This window comes from Phaethon aethereus (assembly GCF_964289735.1).
Source record: "Phaethon aethereus genome assembly, chromosome: 18".
NCBI lineage: Eukaryota > Metazoa > Chordata > Aves > Phaethontiformes > Phaethontidae > Phaethon > Phaethon aethereus.
The window spans coordinates 8832243-8852506 of NC_138594.1; the positions used below are offsets into that span (position 1 = coordinate 8832243).

Here is a 20264-nt window from a genome sequence, read left to right on the forward strand (position 1 = left end):
TCACCTTCTGAATCATCATATCCTCTTGTGCCATGGGAAGCTTCCATAGCGATACAGTCTAACTTAGTTTTGAGATTTCATGAACTGATCAAGTTATACTTTCTAAAAAGGTAGAAACAGGCACATGGAAGTTAGTTATTCTTCAGAGCCAGCAATGCAATTTTAGATGCTTAATAAACTTTTTTTTTTCCTCTCTATTTAAATACAGATCTCAGTTTACACTTGGATTTAAAAGCTGGCCTCACAGTATTCAGATAACAAACATCATCTTATAAAAGATGGCTTGAGAAAACCCTCTCTCTTCCAGGAACAGCATGTTCCCTTCTATTGTCTGATGACTAAATACTATTCCTAAGAAATAATATTCCAACTACATTAAGTTTAAAAAAAAAATAGAAATACATCCTTTCATAACAGCAACATGTGCCCTTGGTTGTTTAGTAATATAATCTCATATTGCACAGTACTCCTGCAGTTTTTCCTTCCACAGAAAAACAGTTTCAAAACTGGTAGTCAGGTAGCAGAAGTCAACTTGTGTACAGATTGCCCATTAGTGATATCCAGGAAGTGGTAACTTCTGTCCTTCCTTTGCTTCAAAAAAGGTGTAAGAGAGTGTGATCAAATCAACTTTAGCCATTTTAGGGTCCTCCACAAATTCTGGATCAATGTAGAAAAAGACAGGCATGTCCACTTCCTCTTGAGGATTTAGCCGCTGTTCTTCAAAACAAAAACACTGCAGGCGGGAGGGGAAAAAAATTAGGCAATAGCAACTATGGTAAACTTCATCTCAGCCAACATGACAGAAAACTTAATCTTCTAAACTCAACTCTCATTCCCTGTACATCCCTAAAATCCTGGGAAGGATCAACCCTATGAGCAACGAGACAGCAATTCTGTTCCTCTTGTGCTACAGGAAAACAGCTTTTAATGAAGTGTCCAAATTGGCCAGACTAACTCACATCATTACCACCTGCCCTCAAAAGTTGGTGGTATCAAGTATCATGTATTTGGGAGCTACTCTCATTGGATATGTACTGCAGCTTGTTATGAAGACAGTAAGGCTAAGAATGAACTCATTGAAAAAATCCAAAGTATTTTCTTAGAATATTGGCATACAAAGAATGGTATCCAGGACTAAAATTAGAAAAGTTAATTTATGGTTAACTATTCTCATTCATGTAAAGGAAAACATAATCTTTGCTTTGTTCACACTTACTTGTATTTTGTTGAAATACTGTCCTGCTTCAAAGGGTATTACATTGTAGGTAGAGATTCCAATTACTGGTTTGTCAGTAGGATTTTTTGCTTTATAAAATGCCAGTGCCGTCTCTCCTGGTACCACCTGTATAAAGTAAATGCAGAGTGACTTTTAATCCACTGCAGCCCTCTACCCCTCAAACACAGTTCTTTAGACTTTAGCTAGAATGAGTTTGTTTTCTTGTTAGCTGTTTCAAGCTGGTTTCTTCACTACTTCCCCAATATTTTGCTTCTAGACAATTCACCCCCATTCAAAACTAAAAGCACCAGTAATGTTATACATGTGCATTTCTTACCAAGTTTGCCACTGAGACTTCTATTATTCTCAGCAGTTGAGCAGCACACAGGGATTTTCTAACAGGTGAGTTTATACATGGTGTACACTTTGTTTTTAAGGTTATCACTCTTCCAATACTGGACTCAGAAACTAATTAAGAAGCATAACTCCTTTGGAGAGTTTTTATTAAGAACTAATTTTAAACAGTGGTGTTAGATTAAAATTTTCTTTTTTTTTAAATATAAAAACAGTCCTACAAAGATAGAGGCAGGAAAAGAAAGTACTAGGGGGAAAGTTTGGAAAAACCTCACAGGTTTAAATACACAGCTACACCACATGCATTTTATACATATATATACACACACACACACTTTAAGGTGTACAAAAACTTCCGCAGTGGAAGCTCCCGGGACCAACGTAGCCCGTTATGCGCTTTTCCAGGTCCGGGCCCAGCCACGCGATGCAGGCCGCAGCGCCCCAGGTGACAGAAACGTACCGCGGCGCAACCGGCCGCTCCCACCCCTCGGCTCCAGGCGCGAGCGGCCCTGTGCGAGGGAGAAACCGAAGTCACTCACGTAGATTTCGCTCTGCTGGGGTCTGAAGTTCCACTGGAGGCTGGAATGCACATCCGCGTTGAAAGTCACCCTGACGACCCGGTCCCTCACCGGCTCCATGCTCTCGATCTGTTCCGAGCCGCGGCCTGCGCCCGTCGTTCCGCCCAGGCCCGTCGCCTGACAGAAGGAAAGGTAGTGAGTGACCCGCGCCGGCGGCCGCCGCGGGCGGGAGGAACTGGCAGCGCCGGGCCGCGGGGCTCCCCGGTACCTGGCAGTAGAGGCGGTAGAGCGGCACGGCCGCGTAGGACATGCCCACCATGCCCACGGCGGCGGCGGCGATGTAAGCCAGCGCCGACCTGTTCCGGCGCCGCCATTCCTCCTCCTGCCCGCGGGTGAAGGGGTTGGAACTCCGCAGCCCGCGGGCCCCCCGCGGGGCCGGCGGCCCTCCGCCCGCCGCCGCCGCCCAGAGGCCGTACCGAGCCCTCCCCTCCGACCGCGGGGGCGCCCACCCGCCGGTGCGGCACGGCCGGGGAAGGGCCCGTGCCAGCGCCAGGGCCCAGAGCGAACACGGCCCCGCGGGGAACCGCCGGCCGCCGCAGCGCGCCCAGCCCCGCCCGCACAACCCCATCTCGCGCGCGGCTGCCGGCGCCGGGCGGAGCGCGACTCCTCTCGCGAGAGGCGGCGGCGCCCTCAGTCCGCGCACGCGTCGCTCAGCCGCACGCCACGCCTCCTCCCCGCGGCGCTCGGCTGCTGAGGGTGGGGTGGGGCTGCCCCGCCCCGCCCCGCCCCGCCCCGCCCCGCCCCGCCTCAGCGGCCGCCCGCTGCACTCGCGTCGGCCTGAGGGGCCTCTGCCGCGCGCTGCTTTCGCCAGGAGACGCTGGGGCTTGCGCGGTGGGGGGGCGGGCGGGCCGCCGTCGCGCCTCTGAGGGGCGGGAGCGCAGCCGCTGAGGCGTCGCCCGTCGCTCACCCCTCGGAGGCGCGGGGGCTTCCCGCCAGACCCCGCCGGTTGCTCTTCCCTCCCCAGCGGGACCGGCGGGCGGTAGTGTACGTGCTGAGGTAACTGTCGCAGCCCTCGGGGCCGGCGGGTTTTCGCGCCCCCGGGGCCGCTGCTGGGCTGGTGGCCGCAGCGGGCCCCCGCACCGCCGTGTCCGACCAGTCCGGCGGGCTGGCGTGGACGGCAGCGGGGCGACCGAGCAGTCTGCCAGAAGAGGGTTAACCTAGCGCAGCACGGCGGGAGAGCTTCCCCGCTAAGTACCTCCGCGGGGCGATGCGGGGAGGAGTGCACGGACGGCAGCGGGACAGGGTGGTGGACACGAGCACCTTCCCAGCTGGGCCCTCTGGGGCTCTGGGCGCTTGGAAGTCACCCTTGTGCCCCTGTGCCGCATCTTTGAGCGTGGCGCTTCTGTAGGCAGCCAGCGGGCAGCGCGCAGTGCCGGGCAGTGCCGGAGGAGGAGGAGGAGACTTCATCCCTTTGTCTGCCCGCGGGCCTCCCTCTTTGCTGGAGGCTGACACCGATTATTATTTTTCCCAGTGGTGCTTTGGTTCATGGTTAGTTTCCTCTCGCTGTGTTTTTGTGGATTTGTTTTTATTTAGGCACAACTATTGACAGCTCGCAAAGTGATTGAGCGCTGTTTGTCAACAGAGAGACCTTCAGCACAGGCGAGATCAGAGAAACGCAGAAATACAGCCATCCTTCCCAGGCACTGTAGCAAAGTTTGCTGTGGCAACGCTTGAATGTATTGCTTTAGAGCGCTGCTTTTCACTTGTGCTGGCGCTACAAATGTGAATCACACCCTGACTTTGGCAGTTCCTGATACTGCTCCATTTTTGCATTTAGTTGCGTTGAATAAGGGAATGATAAAGCCCAGAGCGAAGCAGTATGTGGCCTTTCCTCTGTATTTAGATGGTGTTATTTTTGATCCTTCAGTGAGAGATCTGAAAACATTTACTGCAGCAAAATTTGTGGTATTCCAAAGTAAATTTAACAGTTTTTTTCATACAGAAATACAAACCTGTGGGAGTTGGTCGGTGTGTTTTTGTGGAGGCTGACACTGTGCACCTAGGGAGCCTACTTTATTTTAGCCCAGGTTTGTAGTGTGTCACTGGTACCACTAGCGCCTGTTGCCATCTTCTGCCTGTGCATTGTTTGGAGGGTTCCTTGTCCCCCTTGTACTGTGTCTTAGGAGTAATATCTTTTCTGGTTTGTGGCCATGTGCAGGTTTAGCTGTAGAGCTCATGAGCTCAGGAAGATTTGCTGCTAATACAAACAGATATTTTTGCGTTAGAGCTTTTGCAGTAATTTTTCAAATGATTGTAGCTCAGTACATTTAGGATTGTATTTCTTGTCAACCTGTTGTACACGCTAATAAAAATACAATCTGAGTTACTGTTTTTTTGCTACGTTAGTGGTACATAACCCCATTTTGTGTGCGTTTTGGCCTACGTCTTACATACTTCACGTGAGAATTGCATAGGCACCGAATACTAGACAGCAAGTTAAAAAAAAGTGACAAAACAAGACACTAAACACCTTACAGTGTTCAAAACAACATTCCCTCCCCCAGTAATCTTCGCTGGAAAAAAATTGGATTGTTTTTGTCTTGAGCAGTTACATTACTTCATCCTGGAACTGTAATCTCAGTTACTTCATTTTTTAGAAAATTTTAATCACAGGGGGTTCAGGTTTACCATAATTCCTACCTCATAAATTAAGATGAAATTAGGATGTCAGATGTTTTGGCACAATATACAGTGAAGTCTGAGTTGTTAACTGCTTACTGTTTTCAGCATTGAAGTGTATCTGTTTTGTCATTAGAGTTCTCCTTTCCACTTGATTTCAGCTAGTCAGTAATAAATAAGAATTGTTGTCAGTGTCTGAAAATAAACCTAGCCGTGTAAATTTCAAACAGTGGTTTCTCCTTTTTTACAGCAGTTATTATCCCCATTACGAGCCAGTGCTTCTTGTGTCAGAATTCTTCATTTTGAACCTTTATTAAAATAGTGCACCTAAGAAGATGTCCGGTACAGAGCCCCTAACAAATTCAGATAAAAAGTAAGTACTTTTTTTTTCCCCACACCCAGGAATAAAACAGTTACTGGATTGTAATATGAAAATTCTTGCAGTTTCATTAGTAAGATGTTGTTTTGATGAAGTCTTAAAGAAAAATAACTTTGATATTGAAAGAGTCTGAAGCAACTTCTTAGAAAAGCTAATTGCAACACCTGTGAATTAACACATAAAGGGAAGAAATACCTCCTCAGCTTTTCATTAAGTTAATCAGCACTTGGTTTGTACTGGTTCTGTAGAGATAAAACCATGCATAGAAATTCCTTAATGCCTCTGCAACTATGAAAACATACTTGTATATAGTGAATTACTTCCCTGTACATACAGGGTAACCACAGTAACGTAAGATACTGTTTGGAGTTTATGTATTATAATGCGTTACTTTTTCAAAATACTATGTCTGCCTGTCTTTAATGTTTTATATGTAGTGCTTTGGAACCATCTTATTCCATACCACCTCCATGGGATATATAATGATAATTATATTCCTTCTATAAACCATAATGTTATCCACTTAGAAGTTAAAAGTTGGATTCAGTCATGATTGAAAATCATAACTCTAGACCCTTCCCAAACCGCTGAGTAAGCATGCCAACGCTGTCATCAAAACCATCATTAAAAACAGGCACAGAGAGTTCTTGCTGGACTATCGTGTTTGCTGTGCTCTTGCAATAGAATCCAACAAATAGTATTCAAAAGTATTGTCAACAGTTTAGCAGAGATTTTGAATTATGCCATTTCATAAATAGCTTAAGTTTTTTTTTAAACAAATCTACAAAACATTACAAAAATTAACTGGCTTTTTTCTGGGATATGAAGAAGCAAACATTGTGCTTGTCTGATGGAAATACAGGGTATGTGATACAAAGATACGTCTTTAAAACAGCTATGGCCTGCTAGATTCACGTGAAGGTGTATTATATAAATAGGTACTAGATCACTGTATTCCAAAGGCAGTTTTTCATATAAGATGAACATGAAAGGTGCACAGAACTGCACTTCAACTACATGATGATGGAAGACTATGATTTTCTATACTTTTTTTTTTCCTGGTAGACAGTATCAATGCACAATGCTTCAGGAATGTACTTGGTTAGATGTTAATTGAGGTTTACCTAAACTTTAAATTATACTTTTCTTCTCTACACAAGGGGTTTGCCTCAAACCATTCATGCTTCTCCACAATTACAGTGTTGCTCAAGCTTTTTTTAATATTTAACAATTGCCATATAATGAGATATGGGGTTTTTTAATCTTTATGACCTAATCAGCAAAATGTATTTTTAATAATTAGTGGGTTTGGATAGATCAAAAGCAAGTGTTTGTTCATGCTATACAGCATTCTCTTGTCTGTGGTCCTTAGTGTTACAATGAATTTTTAACTTTTTGGGTTGGTGAACCCGAAAGGCTACAGTTGCGTAATTGACTTGTATAGGATTTTTGTAAAAGACCTTTATTTTATTTGTAACAAAAAGATCTTGTGAATCTTGCTTCCGAAGGTTCTGTAAATCTTTTTGTCATCTGCTAAATTATCCTGTAATCTATCTCAGTTGCTAAAGCATTACAAAACTTCCTTTGGGAAAGGTGAGTCATAACTAATAATGTCGCCAGAATAGAATAGTTTACTAGCTGTTTGAAAAAGAATCTTAGTTTGTTTGCTGCATAAGATAACAAATGATGTCTCTTGCAAATTTAGTCTTACTTATTGCTGTCAGGTTTTATGGAGTTTTAAGTTGTTACATTATTCCTAGATCTTTCTGGAAGTAAAAAGTAATTTGTGTTCCCCTGAGTATGTTCTTGAAAGGCAGAGAACTTGCAAAAGAAGCACTAATACCCTTTTTCTATATAAGTTCTTTAGAAACATTAAAAACAGAACAGCAGCAGAATTTTAAAGTAAAGAGGGATAGAAGCCTTGGGGATGAGTTCAGGAAGCTGAACAACGCATAGTTTACTTTGAAGAAGGGATGGAGGAGCAATGGTTTGAACAAGCGATGTATTACTGATGAGAACTCATAAAAAGAGGTGGGAGCAATAAGAAGCTTGATACTACTTTATATCTGCTTAAATTGTTGGTAAGTTTGTCATGCCTGGTTTAATAAAAATAATTTTTTGCTTTATAATAATGAAATTAATAGCCTTGAGTCATACTTTTAATTGGGGGGGTGTGATATGTGTTTCTATTGCAGAAAACATGATACTGGATACAAGCCGTATTGGTCTGAGTGATTTGTTTTAACAAATGTTACTGAACACTGATACCACAAATTGAATTCCACTGGTGTTAAGAACAGTGACAATTTTGTTGGAGAAAGGCTATTGGTTTATCTTCTGTAACCTTGCCTAGAGCAAATCTAATTGATATGATGCTTAAAATATCAATGGCTTTTCTTTCATCGCGCTGTAATGCCAGTAACACCAGTGGAGTTAAACTGATCGGGAAAAGAACACAAAAGGCCAAATTTTCATCACTGAATGGATGTGAGCAATCCAAATGGCACCTGGGAAACTCTTCACACTTTGGGAATTGGGAAGGCTGCTTTAGGTTCCCACTTCTATCATTGATCAGCTCCTAAATCTGTGGTGGGTCAGTTTACCCTTCTGCCCCTCATGTGTGTGTAGGTTGTAGGTTGCAGGCTGTAGGGACTGACCTCTACATTTGAACACTAGCACGTTGCCTATAAGCAAAAAGATCCTCTCCCCAGAACGATTATGTGCTAATGAAACCAGAGTCACTACAGCTTTAAAAAAAAAAAAAAAGGCGCATGAGATAAGCGTAGCCAAGCTGTCCTGCTGTGCAGCTCTAGACGTTGACAGATGCTGTCTCATCACAGGGTTACTCCCTGCTAGAGAGGATTCACCTTTCTACTTAAGCAAAGCCCTGAGTGAACACAGAATATTTAGTTTTCATTTTAAACTGTAATCTTTTTAAGATCTTTTAGCAAGAGGGGGAGTAATAGGAGTACATCTTCTGATGTAGCCTGCAAGAAAATACTAGTTAACCAAACTGATGTCAGAAGCTCTGAACTTCTGAAAATGTGCATATCTCTGCAAGACCAAGCCTCGTATCAGAAGAGAGCCTTACCTCTGGGAACAGTGGTATATTTTTTACTTTTTCAATTAGATTATTCTCAGTGTAATGATATAAATTCACTATTTTTATTTGTTTTCACCAAAAAAACCCAGATATGTCTAGAGAAAATATATAACGCAAATTCTGTGTTAACTTTTGACTGTTGTATATTGAAAGACTAAAAACCACGTTAAAGCTTGACACAAGTCAATACCATGATTAAGAATGCAAAGTAATAGCATAATGGCATTTGTTTCATTAATGCTTTCAGTCTGTCTGCTTTCTTGGCTTTCCCTTTTGTGTGTGGATGTACATAGTCCGGTCTGGTAGGAAGATTGCTTTAGGAAGGTCATGAGTTACTGCTTTTGACCTTGTTTGGAGGGAGCATGTAAAGAAATTATTGGAAGAACATCAGAAAATAAGTTATTTTAATTATTTCATTTGCCTTTGGCTGCTAGATATAGATTGCATAGTCACAGTTGTAGTAAATACAAGTACATTTTCTCTCCTTTATGTTTATCAGTCTTTAAAGTTTCTATAAATTGTCATTTCAAACAGAGAAAAGTAAACATCACCTCGGTAGGTGAATTAGTCCATGTGACGCAGAGAGTTACAGAGAAGATTAAGTAGGCAGAGACACTCGTCTCAAGCTCTCTCTGTTTGGCTTTTTTTAGTTAGTAGCATAAATTGTCGTGCATGTAACCTTTATCTGGCCGAATTGGAAACCTCCAGTGTATTTTGATTGCTTTGTCATTGTCTTTGCTGCTGTACTGAAGAATGTCCTTACTCTCACCAGGAGATGAAGATGAACCAGAGCGTTTTGATGGTCTTTCTCTCTTGTACTGGTATGCTTAACCATTAGGTTCTGACGGCATTTTTCTAGTCTGTAACTGGGAAGAGTACAGTAAAGACAATTTAAAAGCTGTAGATATTTTCAGCTTCTTTTCATAAGCAGGCAGAGTTTATAATTTAGATTTTTGTTTGGGTGTGAAGTAGTATCTATTTTGTGAGGGAAGGGTATTATTCTTCCATTGATAAATCCAGGTAAATATTTTGTTTGTGCATATGAATGACTAATTTCTCAGGAATGCAGTTCAAAAGAATATCTGGAGCCATCTGTACTGCTAAGTCTCTGGAATATATAAAACATAAAGCTGTTGAACTTCCTTATGTATGCTGCTAAAAAGTAGTAGAAAAAAGTATGAAAGATGTAATTTTAATTGCCTTTATTAGAACATCTGCACAGAATTATGCATACTTAGTCTATTAGCATTCCAGGACTTCAGCTGGCGTTTGAGTTCAGTATATTTTAGTGTAACAGGGTTATAGTGTACATTTTGTAGAGTCTTGCTTGTGTTTATTTCATCTGTTGCCTCACATCTTTTCTTCTCTGTGTGCTAAAAGCTTGCTTACAAGTATTTTCGCATGACTTCTCGAGGAATGAGCAATGATATCTGATTATTTCGTTTGCACCTTTTTCTACAAAGAACATTGAGATTATTTTTTGTTACTACTGCCAATTGATTTAGAAGCCTATTTCCTTATTTATACTCTTGGGCATATTTCTAATGTTTTGGGGGAAGTAGTCTAACATTTCATGGATATTAAATAATGATAACATGAAATAAATGTTGGATGGGTGCTAAATCTAAGCCTTTTATAGTGAAACTGTTAAAGCCCTGTTTATTTTATTAGAACTATGACAAGTAGCTTGACTTGAAGATCCATCTCTAAGTTATACGGGAGAAAAACCAACACCGAAAGTAAGCATTATGTGATATGCTAAACAAATTCGGGGCATTTGAAGAGCTTTGTCTTTACTTTTATGTGATAAAGTAAATTTAAATTTCATGTATTGGAGGGATTCAGTCTTTAAAGCATTAACACAACTGAATGCCTTGTAAAGGTGTCTGTTCGAAGTGTCACTTCTTTCTAATTGTAGGTGGCAACATCAGGACAATTTCACTGTTTCAGAGATATCTTATTCCTCTCCATTGTGAATTATTAGTTTGTGTACTCTCTGTATCCTCTTTGTCAGAATCCATTCTATGTTAGTTAGGATCTCTCTTTTGAAAGTATTGCCTGTTACTTCTAGAAATGTAGGTCCTTTCCTATTAAGTGTTCTGTGCCTAGATTTGGTCATATTTCATGGACATTTTATATGGCAGTATATAAACAGGTTCTACGATTTCTGGTGAACTCTGAACTTCAGACTTAAAGTCTGAGATTTGATCTTTTAAAACTTCTCAAAAGTAAACTTCTGTGCAAGTTGAAATAAGATTTGTTCTTGCTTTTTTATTTGAATAAAAACCTGCTATGTGAAAACTGCTGAGAGCATGGCAGAGCGAGAAACAGAACAGTAGTAGCAAAAAGCAAGACATAAAACAAACAGAATAATTGTCTGCTTATTTTAAAGATCCCTGTGCCTTGTTTAAGTTTTCAAAGATGGATACAAATCAGGACAGACCTGTAAGGAACATGACTAGTATGTTGTCTTTCAGCTTCAAAACAATTTAAATTCACGGGATAATTGAAGCGGCAGGACTAGGAAGTAATGCAAAATACTCTGCAGTTGTAGTGTCGAGGTAGTTTATCAAAAAAGTTTCGTTAAAGGAATAGCAGACTTAAGGATTTATTCTTCCTTTCAGACTGTGATTAATCAAAAGCAGTGTGGTTCACTCTTAGCTTTACGAAGTGCCATATGCTCTGCCACGTAGTAGCAAGGTCATGGGCAGTCTTGTCGGTGGCCAAATACACTGACGAGGTTTCATCATTTCTTTTTAGCCTATGAAACAAATACTTCAGGAAATGCTACAGTGAAAATTATACAATGTTTGAAGCATAGGCTTCCTGTTTGTTTCTACAGATGAATTATTAGGTCTGTTCTTATGGCCAACTTTTCTAAAGCAAAGGATAATTTTGCAAATACTTGGGAATTTGAAGTTGTGGAACAAATTGTTGCTTTTCAGAGCAACTGCATATCCCTTGATAAAAAAACTCATCCTGTTTTCTGATACAAACCCAAAAGAATTATGGATGTTCTCTAGAAGCTGGATCTCTTGCCTGGTGCTAGAATTTAGGAACATTTGGGCCTTCTGGATTTTTCTCTTCCCTCTGGCGTGGCAGCTTTTAATTACATGTACTCCGGCTTTTGCAGAAATACCCACTTTCAGGCATGGAGTTCAGGCTGTGTGCTGGATTTGGTTGCGTGGTGGGATTTGGGTCACTATGTCCTCCACTTTGATCTTCTTTTCCCTGCTGCTAATGAATTCTAGTTGTTCCACTTCACTTTAACGTCATGATCTAGAAAATGCAACTCTCTGTCTAATATAGAACAATATGTAGGTCAAAGCAGAAAAACCTAAGTGGTGCTTCTGCTTTTTTCTAGAAGGGATCTGGTGAGTCTTCTCCAAAAATGGTATAGTGGGAGGATAAAGGAGCTATGATACAACTTGGGTTTTTTAAATAATAATTCGTCTAAATTAAAATACAAAATGGTAAAGGGTAATCTGGATTTATAGGAATTCTTAACACTGCGTTGTCAGAGCAGTATGCCGGTCGTGTTTCTGATGGAACAGTAAATTTAGGTTTCAGAAATCTAATTTTACATTTATCCTTCCTTAATTCTTTAGCATTATCAACTGCCTCCAAAATACTCATCTGCCTTTAGACAATTTCAAGTAGTATCGTCCTGGTATTTTGTCTTGGGATGGGAGGGTGCATAGGGAAGCAGGCAATAGAATTTGGAAAGAAGCCTTTTTTAAAAAGGAGAAATAAAACAATGTTAAGTGAAGAACTGAAAGACTGTAGGAAGAAGATTATGTTCATAAATAACCACAAACTTATATGTTGGATATCTTAGAAAATATTTTTGTATACACTGTCTTATCTGTGGTTTTGTTTTAATATTCATTACCTGATCTAAGGCGCTATGATATGCTTTTCTTGCCTGAATGCTAAGATGACCAGGTTGTGGGATTTTGTTTCTATATAATCATAATCCTTTTATTATAAACAAAGTGGGATTCACAACTCAGCCTGAAATGCTTTGGGGGAAAAGGAAGTAAACTACATACTACTTCATTGTACCTTGCTATCTTATATTTGTTATGAGGAGATTGATTTTTCATTGGGGGAAGGGGTGGCGCAGAGGTATCAAACAATATGAAGTTGTCAGCGGGGAAGACTGGGTTTGGTTTGTATATAGAGTTAAAAACATGGTCACTGTAATTTCTTCTATATTAACATAGCTCTACATAAGTTTCTGTAACAGGGCTTTAATGACTTTTATTTTATTCCTTAGGACTATCATGGGCCCTCATGGAATCAATCGAGCTGTTCACCGCATTTCTTTTTCTGATTGTCAAAATGGATTAGGTAATTAGATTGCACATTCTCTGGTTACTCTCTGTTGAGAGTAAACCAAACCTAAAAGCACCTGGTGAGCTTTTCCAGTTCACACTGTCATCAGTAGAAGTTTAATTTATCTGGCTTTTATGGATTGGACTGTAAATCCATTTAGCACAGTGGGTGCAATAACCAATTTCTTGCTTTTTTCTTTTGCTTGTTTTGCAGGAGTTAAAATTATTGGAGGTTATCGGGCACAAACAGCAGAAGATTATGGGATTTTCATAAAGAGAATTCTACCTGGAGGTGTTGCTGCTGTAGATAGTAAGTAATTTTTATTTTTTGTTACAAACACACTACATATAAAAAGCTGTCAAAAGAAGTTCGTTGTTTTACTTTGTGGATAAGGATATTTAAAATAGCATGGTTTAGTCAGGATTCATGATTGTTGTGGCTTACTCTTAGAGAGGAATGAAACTTGGAACCTTCACGGGAAAAGATTTTAATACTCTCAGTTCTTGAAAATGTGCTCATATCTAGGTATGGCTGGTGTGAATGCAAGTGGCAATTGTTCAGCACTGCTAAATAAGTGTTGAGATGCTGAACCTCTTTCAATTTGTAAGGGATGAGAGTGATGTTTCCTTTATAGAACTAGTATTTTTAATGAGTTCTTATTTTTTTTTTTTTTAAATGGCGGTTAAGATGTTCGGTGTGGAAAGAAGAAATTATACTAGGTAGAGTTTGCAATACTGAAGTTACAGAATATACTTCTGTCCTAGGTCTGTATATGGGGTTTTTTGAGATTCCATCTGGTCTTCTGCAGAATGATCATTTAAAATAACCTAAACCTACTTCAGGAGTGATAGTTCCTAAACTTGAGATTTGCAGAAGGTCACATATACAATTGGTTCTAAAAAAATCTTTTATAAGTCTTTTATTAATGTATAGAACATTAATGTATCTATACGTGGTAACTTACATGTATGTAAAGAGCAAAATTCAGCTGAAAGTTAATTCCACAACTGTGAAATATAAATTCCAGTCACACAAATATTTGTGCTATGTGTAAATAATACAAATAGCTAAAACCCACTAATTTTCAGTGGCTTTTCTGTGGTTAATAAGACTGATAGTGTTAGTGACTGTTAGTCTTACCACAGTAAGCTAGCTTCATTAGGATCAGAACCTAATCTGCTAGAAGTCATAAGGTTGTTTCTTTCAATTTTGTGTGATCTAATGCAATAAAAAGCCCTGTTTTATTACTGTGTGATAGAATACGTTCACCATTTTCCTGCTGATTCATGTATTACTGTTGATTTCATTACAAGGCCGTTTGCTCACTGGTGACCTAATTTTGGATGTCAATGGAGAAAACTTAATTGGAGTAACCAATGAAAGGTATGTTTGTACTGATTACCAAATGTTTATTAGAGCTTGGAATATTATATGTAGATTTTTTGGACATTATCCACCACTGACTAAAAGAGCACAACTCCACTGAGGTCCTTGGAGTTCAACTGGCAATTAATTTATCCTATAAATCTAATTCAGCAAAATTATTGTGGAAAAGTGACAGAACTTCATATGCTTTTGCAATGACAGAACAAGCTAGTTTCTTAATGATGTAGATTATAGAATGTGTGTGAAAATAGCATTAAAACATATTAAGCTGTTAATATTTTTGTATCTGTCTGTTAGTTCAATACCGGTGAATGTGAATGATGCAGCTAACGAATATCATTGTCATGGGACAACAAAGGAGAAATTGTCAAAAAAATCTGTAGAATGTATTGGATGGTTTCTATAGCTGGATCACCTGAGATCAATGCAGCTTAGTGTTGGGGACGTAGATTTAAAATTTTAAAAATTACAGTATATATTGCTGAGGTAAATCCTGAGCAGTGAAGCACAGCCGAGCAGCAGTAGGCTATTAGTCCTGAAGGAAGTCCAGGAGGGCAATAGGATGGATGAAGGAGAGATGGGGCAAAAGGAAAGGGAAAGAGGGCAATTCCAGTTTATTCCTGTCAGCAGGCACAGACTCGTCACAGTCTGTCTTTTGCTCAGTTCTTCAATGCTTAATTTGGATTGTGCTGCTGGCAAGCTTTTTGCTCTCTATCTGGAAGTCAAAATGATTAACTACATCAAGGATTTGTCCATTTTCCTGCTCTTTCAGCATTGCTTACCATGTACTTCTTGCCAGCATCTTGGTATATTTATTTGGTTGTTTTTTCCCCCCTTCTAGGGCTGTTGACATCTTGCGAACAGCATCAGCATCTAATCACATGTCTCTGCTAGTTGCCAGAGATGAAGAAGCAAAGTAAGAGAAAAATAAAACTTTTTTTTAACCTCAAAACTAATAAAAAGCCAATATTATATCTAAGGTTGGGTGGGCAGGCTTGCATGTGTTTTTTCTTCAGATTAGTTTTAATCACAAAATTGCACCACATGGCACATTTTCCTGTGTAGTATTTGATACCAACTCATTCTGAGACCATTTGCATCAATTGAAGTAGCAAGCTCAGGCCAATTTCAGTTTAATGAAGAGGATTGAAATGTTATGTTGCCAGCTAATACCATTAGAAATTATTTGCTGTGATAATTTTTGTAAAACTTCTCACATCTTAAAATAATAAAAAATGAGGAATCTGTTAGACCTACAGTACCACAAAACTGTATGATTTCATCTGTCCTTGCCTTCTGAAAAAAAGGCAGATTTAGTTATTGTTTCCCCTCAGAAGTTTGCTTTTCAATCTTTAATGAGTTTGGAATTAATTTGCATAAGTAGGTTTAACTGTTCACTGCAGCAAGGAGTCCAAAATATGTCCATTATAAGGACATTTATGTTAAATATTGCTTTGACCTGGATGTTTAAAGTTAAGCATATAAACCAGTATTGGCAGAGGATCATCGGAAATGCTAGGATCCAGGTCTGTATCCCCTTTTGACTTAAATCTCTGGAGGAAATGGCTGTTGTGTAACTGTATTTAATAATCATTGCAAGAGTGTCTGCTGTTATTTGCCTTTCCTGGGATGTTCCACTTACAGAATAATCTCTCCATAAAGGAATTTTCTCTAAATTCCTTTAGCCTTTTGTCCGATTTAAGCTTCCTCTTTCTGCTCCTTTATTTTTTATATTTGACAGACATTTAAATCAGTCTGTAGCCTTTGATCTCTCCTGTTTTCAGACTGCTTAGATATATGTGAGGTCCACTCTTAATCTGCTTTTATCTAAAGCATACTGACCTAGTTCCTCTAAACTCCTCGAATAATTAAAATCCATCAGTCCTTTTACAGTCTGGTGGTATGCCTGTGCAGAATTTGTCACTATGTACAGTCCCTCACACCTATGAATTAATATCTTGCGACTGTACATTGCTAGAATATTATTTGATTTATACTCAGCTGTGTTTACTTGTATTCCCTGGGTCTGGCATTAGTTCAATAAATTCTGTCATATTTTAAAAAATAGTGCATCCGAGCAGATTTCAGCAACCCTCTGCAGTCCCTGGAGTTACTTGGAATTACGTTCTCTGCAATCAGTTCATTTATGTTCTCTCTCTCTAATTCTGTCATATTAATTTGCTGACATTTCTGGCTTACATCATTCTAGATTATTTATATTTTTTCAATCTGTTGTCACCGAGGTAATCATAGCTCAGATTGTAAACACTTTTTTTAATTAGGCTGCATTCAGTGTTAGATTGATCAAGAGTTTTTGTTTTCTCTTTAATGCATGTAATACAGGATGTACATCTTTGCTGCTTTTTTGCCAATTTGTTACAATATGATTGGTTTGTGCAAAGAACTCCTACTTTTATTTTGTTGTTTGGGTTTTTTTTGACAGTACACCTGACCAAGAACTGCTCTTTATTTCATCTGTTGGGTTTTTTTAAAAAAGATTTCATAACGAAAAAAATAAACAAAGCCCAAGCACATACAATATTTTATGTATAATGGTATCTACCTCAGATGAAATAGGCTGCAAATTTCTGAGAGAGCTAAATAGAAGTTACAAATTTGCATATGTTTTACTCATTCTTGAATAAATAATAAATATTTCGTCTATCTTCTTTCTTGAGGTGCCACATCTTTGTTTGCCAGTCTCTTCTGGGATCTTGTGCAGCATAGTTGCACTAAAAGCATTCTTTAAAAACATGAGTATGCTATGGGTATATTATCTGATTCCTACTAATACAAGTAACGTGTTCTGGACCTAAGTAATACCTCTGTCTTGTTATCTGTAGTTGACTTGAATTACAAGTTTTTAAAGTTTTGAAATCCAGGGTAAAGAGAGGTAATAATTAAATTTTTCTACCAATAGTCCATTTCATTCATAGTCTATTGCTATTCCATCCTTATCCTTCTGTATTGCATTATCTTTTTCTTGCCTCTTCTGAACGTTTGAGAAGCCTTTCTTCTTTCAGTCGAGGTTGAGCTTCCTTCTCTGAGGGACGTTAATTGTGCAGTAGAAACAGTAGCGAGTTTCAAAGGGTGCATTTAAACTAATGCCAAATCCTGATGAAGGGATCTTTTTATTGCCACAGGAAAGAATTTCTTGACCTGATGGATAAGTACGGCTCTCACAGTGACATCAGCTCTGCCAGAAGTTCTCCAACACAACTATCAGCTGGTGAGGGATTGCCTCCTAGCCTGACATAATCCTGTAGGACAGTAGTCATACTTCAGTGGAGTAGAAGCTTGCACTTAAAACTCTTTTCATTTGTGGGGAGGGTATATTGGAGGAAGTGACTGAAAGTCAGGCAAAACACACGTTTGCTTAGACTTTAACATTTAGTTTGTAGTCTAAACATGCAACTTGAGGGGTTTGTGTATCAGTTTCCCCAACTCTTAAAATAAATATACTACCACCTACTTTCAGCAATTTTAATTAATGAATAACGTGAAAAGCATTTGGTATTTGTAGATGAAACGTACCATAAGATTTCGAAGTACTAATAAAAATTTGAGCTAGAATACCATACATTCTAATCCGTATGGATTTGTTGCCTAATTAGGATGCCTTTATATGGCATGAGTGATTATTCTTGAGGAAAATCAGTTGAGATACTATTTTTTGCACCCAGTTTGAAAAAAAATCATCGCTTGCTATGTTTTAAAGAACCTTGGGTGGCTCACAGTTCTTATCTGTGTAGACTTAAGGGGTTTTTTGGTTGTCTGATTGCTTATCTAACATGAAAATAGTCCTACTGAACTCATTTACATGAGTTGACATTTTGTGCTTTTTCCCCAAATGTGTTTTATTTCGTTTTTTCATTATTTTTTTTCTTTCAGCAAAATCTATAGACAGCTCTTCTTCTGGGTCATCCTCAAGGTCACAGAGTCCTCAGTTGCTTCTGAAGGATAATACCACGACCACCAGCAGAAATAATTCTGTCCCAGCACCATCCCCAAAGCTTGCAAAGTAATTTCCAAAACTCACTGTAACTCTCTGGTGTGAACTGTAGAAAATGCTGTATTTGGCAGGTCAGGGAAATTCTGGGTTGAGCACTAAGTATTCAACTTTTTTTTTTTGTTTTTTGAACTCTGTAACTTATACCATTGCTATTGCAAACTTTCAGTTTTAATAAGTTACTTTTCTCATTTATTTATTACTTTCATGGTGGGTAGATTAATTAGATTGGTTTTTGATCTTAGTGTATCCTAATGAATTAATGCTTCTGGTTTATGTGTACCTAGGTACTCCCATAAGCCTTGGATATATATAGTGGAGAGGAGCTTTTAGTCTTGTAAAATAATGTATCGATTCTTTTTGTAATGGCCAGAAGTAACACCTAAACGTGCTGATTTTGTAGTAAGTAGGCAGTGTAGTGTTTGAACATGGAGATTAAATGTCCATTATTTCTATTTGTTGCAGTACTACATACTTGTGAAATGAAGAACATGAAGATACTATATCACTTGAGTCTTTACTGAGTATCTAGTTCTGCAAAGTAATTCTAGTTTTCTTTCCCTTTGTAGGGATAGTTCATTTCAGATTATCTCTGTTTGCAAAGGAACAAGCCTAGGTTTGAATATCGTAGGAGGAATTAACAGAAATGAAGGACCTTTGGTGTATATTCAAGAAATCATCCCTGGTGGTGATTGTCATAAGGTAAAGACCTTTTTCCCTCCCTCCCCTTCTGTCACCTGTGTTTTTGCCTTCATTTAGTACCTGCTTCAGTATTTTATATATATAGTTATCTTTTAAATACAAAATTTGTTTGTGGTTCTCCTTGCTTTCTCTTTAAACAGAATTATCTCATTGTACTGTAGCATGGTTACATGGTAATGAAAATTATACATGAGTGAGTTTGAGGTAAACAAGGATCTTATTCCCCAGTTTACCTATTAGAAAATAAGGTATCAACTTCTTTAAGAGGTTGCATAATGCAAGATAAATCATCAAGGATGGGACAAAGGTACAGATTGCATCTTTTTTTTTCTTTTTTTTTCTTTTTTTTTGACATTCAAAAAATCATTTTTCCCTTAGACTTAATTTAGATGGATCCTTGCAGTTGGGAAGCATTGTGCAGGCAAAATAGAAAAAAAGATTTTGATAGTGCAGACTAATAAAATGGATGAATCAGTACAATTACTGTTTTTGTTTACGACAAATGCACTATGTAAATCAGGAGGGCTTGTCAGTTTAAAAACAAAAATAACAGAACTGTCTAGTTCAAGTACACAAAACTATTTATACAAGTATCTCCTTTTGCGTCCTCAGTTTTACTGTGGCTATTTTGATGTGTAGATAACCAGGTTTTGCCTATTGCCAAGCAAGAGGCTAGGAGTTAATTTCACAAGCAATGAGTTTTGCCCCAAAACAGTCTATAGCTGTTTGTGACTGAATTTTTGTAGATTAAGTTTAATCCTAAAATGCCAAGGTGGAAGGAAAAAATGCAATGTTTCTCCAGGACTTCTTTTAGTAGATAAATGGTAATAATTTTTCTTTTGTTTTCTTCTATTTTGTTGTGGCTTCTAAAACATTTTTCTCATTGTAAACCATATAATTTAAAACCTATCACACATACTCGATAGACCGAGAGTGAGACATTAATTTGCAGTAGGTTCTAATAGCAGCAGTAGTAGCGGTAATTTCCCAATCTTGGCTATGCTGTTTGAGAACCTAGGTAGCAAGCGATCTGTGCCACATGAGGGCAGCATCGAAACGGAGATCTTTTATGTTGCTTGCAACCAGCCTATTAAAAGATCCACAACTTTTTTCTTTAATCAAAACCAAAACACTTAAGTGACAAAAAATGTACTAAAATGCTATCATAGGTTTGAAATAACACAGCTAAAATTATGGTATGTGGGTATTAAATATGTAAAATTATACTGGCTTTGAAAAGGTGAAATATTACTTATTTCCTGTAAGTACTGTTCTGTACACAGTTGGTCAGATTGATGCTGTGATTCATTTCGTAAGAGCTGAAGAACACAGACATGTTACGTGTAATTTAATGTTTTACATTAGATAAATGTCATAACTAACTCTGTAACCATAGCTGAATTACATGAATTTTCAGTTAAATTGTTGAGGCCTCTTTTAAAATGTGAGTAAAGAAGGCTTTATCTTAGTGAGAAATCTAGCCTAGCATGTTTAAAGTCTTGTCTTACCATCTCTGAGACAGAAATGTGATATGTTCCTCTGTCGATAGAAAGTTTGCAATGAATTCAACAGAAGCACAA

General features: G+C 38.8%; 2 protein-coding genes across 2 annotated transcripts in view; one reads left to right on the top strand and one right to left on the bottom strand.

Moving 5' to 3' along the window:
• Positions 1 to 550: 550 nt before the first annotated feature.
• Positions 551 to 2716, bottom strand: COX11 (cytochrome c oxidase copper chaperone COX11; the record flags this gene model as incomplete). Its single annotated transcript, XM_082008282.1, has 4 exons — positions 551 to 733; positions 1217 to 1342; positions 2110 to 2265; positions 2357 to 2716. 4 exons carry the CDS (start codon positions 2714 to 2716, stop codon positions 551 to 553), a joined length of 825 nt encoding a protein of 274 aa, XP_081864408.1.
• Positions 2717 to 5102: 2386 nt separating this feature from the next.
• Positions 5103 to 20264, top strand: part of STXBP4 (syntaxin binding protein 4) — a gene marked incomplete at both ends in the record, with an annotated part of 70613 nt that continues 55451 nt past the window's right edge. Inside the window, 8 exons of the mRNA XM_082008197.1 lie at positions 5103 to 5140; positions 12529 to 12602; positions 12801 to 12896; positions 13901 to 13970; positions 14815 to 14889; positions 17117 to 17202; positions 17865 to 17994; positions 18552 to 18684. Coding sequence (XP_081864323.1) covers positions 5103 to 5140; positions 12529 to 12602; positions 12801 to 12896; positions 13901 to 13970; positions 14815 to 14889; positions 17117 to 17202; positions 17865 to 17994; positions 18552 to 18684 — 702 coding nt within the window. The remainder of the gene's footprint in view (positions 5141 to 12528; positions 12603 to 12800; positions 12897 to 13900; positions 13971 to 14814; positions 14890 to 17116; positions 17203 to 17864; positions 17995 to 18551; positions 18685 to 20264) is intronic.